This window comes from Punica granatum, chromosome 2, assembly GCF_007655135.1.
Source record: "Punica granatum isolate Tunisia-2019 chromosome 2, ASM765513v2, whole genome shotgun sequence".
Taxonomy (NCBI): Eukaryota; Viridiplantae; Streptophyta; class Magnoliopsida; order Myrtales; family Lythraceae; genus Punica; species Punica granatum.
In genome coordinates this window covers 44473621-44483725 of record NC_045128.1, presented here as the reverse complement: position 1 = coordinate 44483725, position 10105 = coordinate 44473621, and the positions used below count along the sequence as shown (strand labels likewise).

Genomic DNA, 10105 nt, shown 5'->3' with positions numbered 1-10105 from the left:
GACCATATCTCTCCCACTTCTCTCCTATTTTTCTTCTTCTGTCTTCCTCTCTCCCACTTCTCCTCTCATTCTCCTTATTAGTTACCAATATTTTAATAATTTTGTAAATTCAAAAATGAATATACTCATATTTCAAAAGTTAGATACAAGCGAGCAATACATATTATAGAATATCATTTTTAATATAGATTTAATAATTTTACATAGTGAAATTATATTCACTTCGCAAATAGGATCAAGTTGGTAAATTTATTGTTTTGTTTGATTTCAAAGACCAATTTTAACTTTAATTTTAACTATACTCCACTTAACTCCACTTATTTTCAATTTAACAACACAATTATTACTTTCTCTCAACTATTCATTTTTTTAAAAAAATTTAACAACACAATCATTACTTTATCTCAAGTATCCCTTTCTTTTTCATACTTTTTCTCATAATTCAACTACACAATCATTACAGCCCAATTAAAATCAAAATTCAACTTTACTTAACTCTAAAATCAACTACAACATATATAATTTAAGAGTTCATCAATGTAGGTACTAAATGAATTAAAGAATAACAAATATTTGTAAATTAATATTGGTATAGTTGCTTCATAAGAGTGCATCGATATAAGTGGTTAATAAATGAAAAGATATCATATGTTTATAAAAATGAACTTATATATTATGGTTAATTGCCTAAAAAAATATAAATTTTCACATTTTATCAATTCTAGTACGAACTTTCTTTCTTGACTTAAAAATACAAGATCTATTAATTTGATATCAATTTTAGCATGTCTCAACTTTTCTATTAATTTAAACAAGAATCTATGGCTATACCCTTTGATCGAGGTAGCCGAGGTTGCCGGCAACCTTATAGGGGCTACGATGGGCCCCAATGAGGCCTTCATTGCTCGGATTTGAAAAAAGAAGAAGTAAAATCGAGAAAGAATGAAGGAGATAGGTGATAGAAGTCTCATCGGCGGCCACATCCCCCTAATTGGAGTCAACAAAAAAACCTTTGCCATCATGGGCAACCTCGACTGGACAGGCGGTGGTTGTTGTTGAGGTTTACCGATCGAAAAAATAGAAGTCGTACTAACTTTGATATTAAATTGATAATTTGTGTATTTTTATATTAAGAAAAAAATTCGTACTAAAATTGATAAAATGTAAAGAGTTCGTGTCTTTTTAGGCAATTAACCATATATATTACTATGAGTTCTTAATAATATGCATGTCTATACCATAATCTCGATCAGGCCAATGGAAGAAAGAAACGAACGATGAAACCGAAAAAAAAAAAAACGAACGAACGAACAAATCGACAATGACACAAAAAAAAAAAAACAAACAAACAAACAAAAACTAAGTGCACGCGTGTTGGCGGATGCGTATCCATAGGATTGGAAGTATATGACCGATTCCATTGCAACAGAAGGTCGGGAAGGAGAGATGCAGCAAAAGAGATCCATTACTTGCACCAGCGGTCTCCCAGATAATATGTGTATATATGTTGGCGGCCAAATTGAGCTGGCACAGGAGAAACAAGAAGAGAAGCAGCTCCGATCAAGTTGATGCTCGATTTTTCAATTACGTACTCACCCTTGACGATCGTTATTATTATAAGTCATCATCATCGTGAGAATGTATATATATCGTAACCTTCATCAAGTACAGGATGGTGATTTGAATTATATCATCGATCCTAGGTTGCAAGGAACCCAGCCACGACAGTAAAGGTTAGAGTACTGCCTACCACCGGAAGAAAAGATCTCATCAGTCGAGTAGCAGCGGAGTTTTTTTGGTGAGGAAATGGAGGAGCTGGTGCTGGCACATGATCAAGATCAGTACTTCCCAAGGGAGGCGGCAATGGCAGCAACGGTTCTGCTGGAGGAATTGGATTCGTGATGTTAGAAGAAGAAGAAGAAGAAGAAGAAGAAGAAGCGGTAGAGCAAGATGGTGGTGACTGCTGGAATGGAGTGTCGTCCTTGCTCCCAAAAGGCATCTTTACGGCTGGTAATACTCCACCTATGCCGTGGCATCGTATGGATGACCCTGCGACACATATATCAGGGCTGATCAGTTTTACGTTGTTGAGGGAGAGGCTCTTCCTTCCTGCGTTATCGATCCTCATGATGTACCCAGGTGCGGATGTCGGGATGATGGACCCCGTGGGGATGCGCTGGAGGTGATCGAGGAGCATAGGTGAAGGAATCAAATGTCGAAGCAAGAACCCTGAGACGTCCTCTTGAGCGAGACTGATCTTGGAAAGCATCCTGTCATCAGGCATGAGAAAGGTGACATTTCCTAGGATGAGATCGGGAGGGGTCATGTTGATGAGCGTGACAAAGGTGAAATAACTGGCCGCTTTCATCTCTTCGACCGCGACAAGGACGTCTCGGCTTCTTGGAGGGAGAGGTGGAGGTGGAGGGACATCTCTGGAAACGGCTGATGAGAAGACAAGGGCTGCCACGAGATGTAGTAGCAGGGCCTGGTAAGTTGCCATTTACGGTTGTCTAACAGAGTGCTAGCTAGCTGATATTATCGGTCTGTTTTTATATATATATGGATATGGATATGATTCAGCTTAATTAATCTTTTTTTAAAAAAGAAAGAAAAAAAAAGATCAGGACTGGACTGGAGGGGATGAGAGGAGGAGGGGGTCCAAGACGAAGACGACGAAGGAAGAAGAAGTATACGAGGAGGAGGAGAAGATGAGATCAATTTGATTTGACTGACTAGATAGCTTAGCCAAGGTTAGCTTAGACACGCATCTCTGCTTCTCAATAACAACCTTGCACACACTTCCTGCATGCATTGTTGAATATGCTCTCAAATTTATTTGTTCCTTTTTTCTTTTTCTTTTTTTGGCCAGTTCCGTTTAACTACTTTAGCTTCTAATAATAAGCTTCAGTGGATGGATGGGATAGGAATAGGATGGGAAACTGCGAGAAACGACCATGGGTTCAATCCATGGCAGGACAGTAATTTCATGGGGGTCAAATTCCTTTCCATTCTTAAAACTCTAACGCCACATTTGTTGGGTTCAATTGCCTTTTGAATACTACGACTCACACACACAAAAAAAAAAAAAAAGAACAGAAAAAACTCTCACGCCACATTTGATCAATTGAATATGATACAAATGCAAGATGGAATTTCTCAAATCATTATCCAGCGTTTATTGACAACCAAAACAGAAATCAGGAAGGATTGGATAGGATTAAAATCTTGCTTAGGGGTGGGTTGGGCCAAATTAGGATTTTATTTAGACTAAAACTAAAAAGAGCAAACTAACCCCAAACTAGGATCAAAATTTCCAAATCTGTCACCCAATGCTGGGACTCGGTGCCATCGGAGAGAGGGAGCTAGGCTTGACTTGATGCTGGGGCAATAACTGGTGTTGCCTGCGACCTCGACCAGAGGGCTGGTGGCCTATCGCGGATGAGCTCGATCCGAGGTTTGGCGCCCGCCAGTGGGGGCTAGACGCCGACCGCCAACCCTTTGGTCGAGCTCCCTGCGATGGTTCGTGGAGTTTTTTTCCCCCCTTTTTTCACTTTTTGGAAAAATATTTTAAGAAATTAAAAGAAAATTAGAAAAATAAGGGCATATTCGGTGAAAACCATGGGGCAATCTACATAGCTCTATCACGGTTAACATTGTCAGGTTGGATGGATTTTGGTCAAGGTCTCGGTCCTCGACGGATCCCCAATAGATCTCATTTCAATCCCATCCTTTCCTCCTATTTCCAATCCTATCATGACGTTCAAATGTGGCCTTAAATAGTTGACTGAAAGCATTACACATATCCATGTTCATCATCCAGGCAAAACTAAAAGCGCTCAAAGATATGTCAAATTTTGAATAAATCCATGTCAAGTCACCAATAACACAAATAAAAGAAATTTAAAAGAATGCCAAAAGGACTAGCTCCTATCCAGAGAGGTTATAACGCAATGACGCACCTCTCACCCGGTGACCAAGATGATCAAGAGGTTTCGGTTTCGATTCCCTTTGCCGAAAAAAAAGGACTAGCTCCTCCTTTGCTCTAATCTCAGGCCGGTCCCTCACCCCTCCTCCAAACTTCTTCATCCTAATTGCAGTATTTTGAACCAAACTTCAAGTGGGGGCCCACGGGAAATTACAAACATACTTGACCAACTTCGTTAACAAGACTAACCATCAAGTCATCATCAAAGAATATTGAAGCAACATCACTAACCAAGATGTGGCAGCTTCATATGAATATCAGCTTGATTATGGGAACTGGAAGGAACCCCCGATTTGAGTTGAACCAGCTGGGGGACTTATGGCGACCCAAAGCAGTGAGATGGTGATCGCAATCAGCCCTGACCACACGAAAACGATGGTTGGGGTCCTCCCTCTTCTCCCCATGAGCCCCTTCGCAAAGGGGTAGAGATGAGCCAAGACCCAGAAGCTGAAGAACACCCCACCTATCAAACGGCTCCATTGAGGTATCACACTGTATATTGTCCTGCTGAACCCAACAGCTATGGCAATCAAGTTTGTCATTATGATCGTGATTGGTGGAATCATCAGGGAGGTCCACCTGACTATGTAGAGATCAGCAAACTCATCATCCACATCATCACCAGCTGATTTCGACGTCAAGGTGAAAGAAATCTCAATCCCAGCAATGACTTTCAGCAGCCCTTGCAGCACAGCAGCAAGGTGGGCGCTTGTCCCTCCTATGAGCCAAAACTGCTCATTCCTCCACCACTCCTCGAGCTCAATCCCAGACCACTTGATCTCAAGCACTGCGAGCATGCACAGAGTGATAGTGATAACAAGGAGGTAGGTGAGAAAGGTGACATTTAGAGTCTGGACTATGAACTGCCCAGAGAAGAGGGACAGTGCAGGGAGGAAGCAATAGACGATCAGGAAGATGGAGGTGAATGGGTAGATCCCAACATTAAGGTAAGCTATTCTCTGCAGAAATTTCATCCTCGGGCTGGCTAGTAATGCATTGTTGCGGGAGAAGAAAATTTCCACTGATCCAGTAGCCCAACGCAGCACCTGATGAAGCCTATCGGTAAGATTGATCGGCGCAGTCCCACGGAACGCATCACGCTTGGTAACACAGTAGACTGATTTCCATCCCCTATTATGCATCCTGTACCCAGTGACAACATCTTCAGTAACAGAACCATAAATCCAACCGACTCGGTGTCCCCACTCAGTCTTGTCCTCATACCAACACGAGATGACACTGATGGCTTCGGCTACTGTGGATGCATCGAGCAGGTCCCTCGGAATGGTGAGAGCACCGGGCGGGCGTCCATTCTTCACAGCAGGGTGGTCCTTCAGGGGCCGGCCTTGGTACTCGGCCACTGGGATGGAATCAATGAGGAAAGTTGAGTTGCCAAATTTCTTGGGAAGCAAAGAAAGGTCCATGTCCTCATCATCAGAATCACCCATCCTCAAGGCCCTTTTCTCTTCTGAAGTATTGTTGATCTTCTTGCGACGAGCAAAGCAGCAACTGCAACAACCCGGGTGGTTCTCTTTAGCTCGAGGGGGATCAAAACCATATAGGGCAATCCTTCGGAAGAGGCAGCCAGTTCCCACATACACGGGACCTTGGAGTCCATCAAGCGCTCTCATATTTACATCAAAGAAGACGGTGTTGTGGTTCGCATATCGATCTGATGGATCAATACCCTCGAACCTCTGAGGGAATTGCACGTAACAGATGCGGTCCCCGCCTCTATCCATCATGAAGCACATGCCTTCCCTCAGTGCCTGGGAGTTGTAGATGTAGTGGTCACAATCAAGGTTGAGGATGAAGGGTCCATTAGACATGATGGCTGATGCTCGAACTAATGCGTTCATGGCCCCTGCCTTCTTGTTGTGATCATAGCCTGGACGCTTCTCACGAGACACATACACAAATAATGGAAGGCGGATATCAACATCTGTGAGATCTATGAGCCTGGTATTATCATCAGGAGAGCCAAGCAGTGGCTCATCGCTGGGAGGTTTCAGCATCACCTGAATAATATTAAGAAATACAAATCAATTTATACTTCTAATGTAGGAATACAAATAGAAGTTAATCAGGACCGCTTGCAATCAATTTACAGCAATTGAAAAGTTTCTAATACCTGTATAATACCAGCATGGTCACCCCTGGAATGCTCTGGTCCAGGATTTAACCAAGTCCCTGGCCAGTGGGTGCCATCTGCCATCCAAGTAGCTTTTGGGATCTTAACACTCTCGATGGGATCATCGTCCCGGTTTGGCCTCTGAAGTTTCATCGCCTTGATCTCTTCACGCGCATGGTAGGCATCAGATCGGCGGCGGATGGAGTCAGGCAGCCCATTGATGCGAACCTTAAACTCATCATATTCGCGCTTCACTCGCCTACGATCCTTGACAAAATCTGGTTTCACTTTGTTCTTGTAAGGATCCCTCTTCAGATTGAAATATGACTCAGGGTTCCTAGGCTCAATGTTATGCTTGCGGCAGAATGGGACCCAAATATTTGCGAAACTTGCAGCTTCTGCCATTGCCTCAAAGGTGAGGAGCGCACCACCGTCATCAGAAACATAACATGCCAGCTTCTCAACTGGATAATCAGCTGCAAGGATGGAGAGTATAGTGTTTGCAGTGACAAGAGGTGGTTCCTTCTCTGGATCTGCAGTAGAGACAAAAACATCTATCCCTGGGAGGTCAGATTTCCCCTTGGGGTTATCAGGTGTAATTGATTCAAATTTCTCCTTCAAGACATTGAGATCCGTGGAGCGATTCACCGGACAAAGCTTGGGCAGTTGGTCAAGAAGCCAAGAGAAGGCAAACCATATCTCACAGACCACAGACATTCCCCATAGCCAAACAGCATCATTGTTTGGGTGGCTAATTCTCCAGGCAAGGAACAACCCAAGAACTACCATCCTGATGACAATTAGAAGCCTGCACCCACAAGAATGCAAATTCAGCAAGATCAATGAATGAAACACAGACGCTGGAATGCAGTACATTTCCTGCTGACTCCAGATGGCCTGAAACACAGATGCTGGAATGCCGTGGAATAGGTAATATTCTACATGTGAAATTAATCCCTCGATAGTTCTGACAGCCAGCTGGCCACTTCAAAGTATGGAAGTGTCAGAGAGTAAAAACCATACCTCGCACTTTCATAAATTCATGAGGAAATTAAAACGTGTACCTGTATGGACTGAGCACAGCAGCAGGGATCTTCAGTTTCCGTGTAAGAGGCCTCCAAGGCTTGTTCATCAACTCTGAAGGGTCAACAATATCATCATCCTTCCCATTCCCAAAGCCTCCATCTTTAGTCCATATGGCATTCCCATATCCATAAGTACCCTTTGTTTCAAAGAGCCATCTGTTGTGGTCAAAGTCCCCAGTTTGGCTCCTCATCAGAATAGAATTCTTAGATTTCATAAGCGACAATCGCCTCTCCATCCTGGAAATGCCACCAGGTGGCGGAAGCGGAAGCGGCCGGGCATTATCCACGGCAGCTTCATCCAAATCAGCATTCTTGTAAGGCTCTTTGCATCCCGGGCAAATCCCGCCTGCCTTCACAGCATCAACATAGCAATCCCTGCAGATCTTATAATCACATTCACAGGGGAGAATATCATTGCCACGCTCATCACTCATCACCTTGGCATCACACCCAGGAATTGCACAAGAGGACCCTTTGGCACCAGCCATCTGGGGATGGCTCGCTTCAGATTCGATCACCTTGTCCATCAGATGAGCTCGAGTTACGCTGTTAAACCCGCCTGTGAAGAGTGAATTGGACACATACTGCTCCTCGACTTTCTGAGAGATGGAAGGATCCATGGGTTGGTTATCAGGTGTAGGTGGTATGTGAACAGTGTAGTTAGCAAAGTCGACGCTGCCAAGTTCACTGTCGAGATCATCCCTTGAATAGCTGACATAGCGACCTGATGAAGTTCTGCGGCCAAAAGTGACAGTGGGAGGCAGTGGAGGCTTAAGAGAGTCGGTCTCATCTGTATTTTGTGATAGGGATGATCGGCTGGCCTTGAATGATTTCGATGCCATAGCTTAGTTGCGCAACTCAGCTCTGCTCCAACAAAACTAGGTTTTCTAGCTCAGCCTGCAGCATTAACATGACACAAGAGGATCCAACATTAGTAATGGACGGATCACGGGAATAGCTATCTCACTTCTCACATCAACTGGAAACGTCCTACTAAGGAAGTAATGGATGTGGGGACCTTATTTATGATCAGGGTTGATTGGTTGGTCTTTTCACCAACTAAAATAGAACAAGATTGAAAGATCCCGATGAAGTCCATGATCAATCAAATTGTGAAGGGGAAGGGATCTCCTAATAACACACACACACATATATGAAATATAAAATAAATAAAAAGGATAAAAAGCAAGCAAACATTACATCGGCTACAGAATCCTCCGGGACTAGACAGGACAGGACAGGACAGGACAGGACAGGAGGAATCGAGTCGGAATTAGCCCAATCTCAACTGAAACGCAGAAGTTAAGAGATTGATTGTCAAGTTGCTACTCCCGATCCGGTCCTCCTGCACAGGAATGTTTTCTAGACAACGATACCAGCCGAGACTACGAGCGGCAAAATGTCTAATTATCTACTTCGCTCCTATCAGGATCAGCTAGCTAGCTGGTTTAGCTGAGACAGGGAAAATCAGCAGAACGAAAATATAACTAAGCCACAGGGGAACACTATTTTTGGGCAAACCTTTCACAAGTCAAATGGGCGACGCAACACCCAATCGACAAGACTCAGACTCGACTGACCTTGAGGAAGCAAAGATCTGGACCATGTCCTAAAGAAAGATGCAGATCCTGGGAGTAGGCAGGGATCGCTGTGTGAAGATTGAAACGGCTTACTCACCGGGGTGGCAAATTATAAGCTGATGGCGAGATCTGCCGGGTCCGGACCGAACCTGCAACAATCTTATCGACAAGAAGGAAAGTACCCCGACGGCCTGTGTTGTTTGTGTTTGGACTTGGATGAGAATTGTTCAAACTACGTGATGCAGTCTCCGGCTGTCCACTTCTTCCATAACCACTCCAGAGTCTAAGGGGTAGAGGGAGGGGATGGGGGGAGAGAGAGATGAAGATGGACTGAGTCGTGAGAAGAGCGACAAATTAAGAAGCACTAAGAGGTCATGACAGGAACAGAAATTAATATATATATATATATAGAAAAAAAAAATGGTGGGGGTTGGGGGAAGTGGTGGAGCAGATCAAGGATCCAGCAATGAAGATGGAGAAGAAATGGATTGTTATATATATACACACACACGCTACATCCGTACCCAGATCGATCAAATAAAAAAGAAGCTCCTTCCTTCTTCCGATCCTTCTGCAACCCGGAGAAACTTTTTATTATTATTATTATTATTATTATAAGTAAACAAAGAAGAAAGAAGAATAAGAGGAGAGGACTGACAGAGGAGTGGGCGGGCGACGACGGTGGGCTGAGTGAGTTGCTCACGCGGACAGGCTTTTCAAAGCCTAAAGACTCAACAAAGACAGCTGTAGCTGTAACGGCGGGGTCATTTCCTTTCGGGGTTTCCTCTCTTCTTTTCCTTTTTTCTCTCCTTTGATTCTTATATATATGTGTGTGTGTGCGTGGGTCGCGGGCTCACTCGAAAAGGCTTGGATTTATGCGTTCTTTTTGGCCTTAAAAAATGAAAAAAAAAATATTTGAATTTTGAAAGCGCAAAAGGCGATAACAACAACATTGAGATGTCCTAAGAACTTAAGAAGGAAACAAACTCCATATTACATAGTTACATAGTATTGTAAGTACTATATCGACCCTTGAATTGATTCAATTGAAATGCCTCTTTTTTTTCTTCGATCACAAGAGATGTTCGTGGGTTTAATAGAATAAAATAAAAATCATAATATCTAATAAATGGGTACGAATAATCTCTTAATTACTAGACAGAAGTATGCACCACTGCATTAAATCTTCTTTTGATTCGAAATGTCATTTTGCTATGATAACTTTCCATAATATTATGGGACTGACGCAACATTTTAGTCGAGGGTGGAGTGTCCATGAGGGGCAAAAGGGAAACTAATTTTATTGAGTTAGGAGATTAAAATA

At 43.2% G+C, this 10105-nt stretch overlaps 2 protein-coding genes across 5 annotated transcripts; both read right to left on the bottom strand.

Annotated features, from left to right (window-relative positions):
* Positions 1-1355: 1355 nt before the first annotated feature.
* On the bottom strand, positions 1356-3665 carry LOC116194465 (FAS1 domain-containing protein SELMODRAFT_448915). Its single transcript, XM_031523278.1, has one exon. It carries the CDS (start codon positions 2498-2500, stop codon positions 1700-1702), a length of 801 nt encoding a protein of 266 aa, XP_031379138.1. The 5' UTR covers positions 2501-3665; the 3' UTR covers positions 1356-1699.
* Positions 3666-3808: 143 nt separating this feature from the next.
* LOC116194464 (cellulose synthase-like protein D3) lies at positions 3809-9594 on the bottom strand. 4 transcript variants are annotated; one of them, XM_031523273.1, is made up of 6 exons: positions 9440-9594; positions 9306-9352; positions 8879-9064; positions 7181-8098; positions 6117-6924; positions 3809-6003 (listed from the first exon to the last, which is right to left on the bottom strand). In XM_031523273.1, exons 4-6 carry the CDS (start codon positions 8041-8043, stop codon positions 4252-4254), a joined length of 3423 nt encoding a protein of 1140 aa, XP_031379133.1. In that variant the 5' UTR covers positions 8044-8098; positions 8879-9064; positions 9306-9352; positions 9440-9594; the 3' UTR covers positions 3809-4251. The 4 variants fall into 4 exon arrangements, with proteins under 4 accessions (XP_031379133.1, XP_031379134.1, XP_031379135.1 ...); XM_031523274.1 differs by having other exon boundaries at positions 8782-9352; XM_031523275.1 differs by lacking the exon at positions 8879-9064.
* Positions 9595-10105: the final 511 nt, after the last annotated feature.

Excerpts from the sequence above, each read along its gene's own strand:
- LOC116194465 (XM_031523278.1), bottom strand. The coding sequence starts at position 2,500 with ATGGCAACTTACCAGGCCCTGCTACTACATCTCGTGGCAGCCCTTGTC.
- LOC116194464 (XM_031523274.1), bottom strand. The coding sequence starts at position 8,043 with ATGGCATCGAAATCATTCAAGGCCAGCCGATCATCCCTATCACAAAAT. Across the intron at positions 6,925-7,180 it reads GCTGTGCTCAGTCCATACAG|GCTTCTAATTGTCATCAGGA; the intron begins GTACACGTTTTA and ends TTGTGGGTGCAG. Across the intron at positions 6,004-6,116 it reads ACCATGCTGGTATTATACAG|GTGATGCTGAAACCTCCCAG; the intron begins GTATTAGAAACT and ends AATATTATTCAG.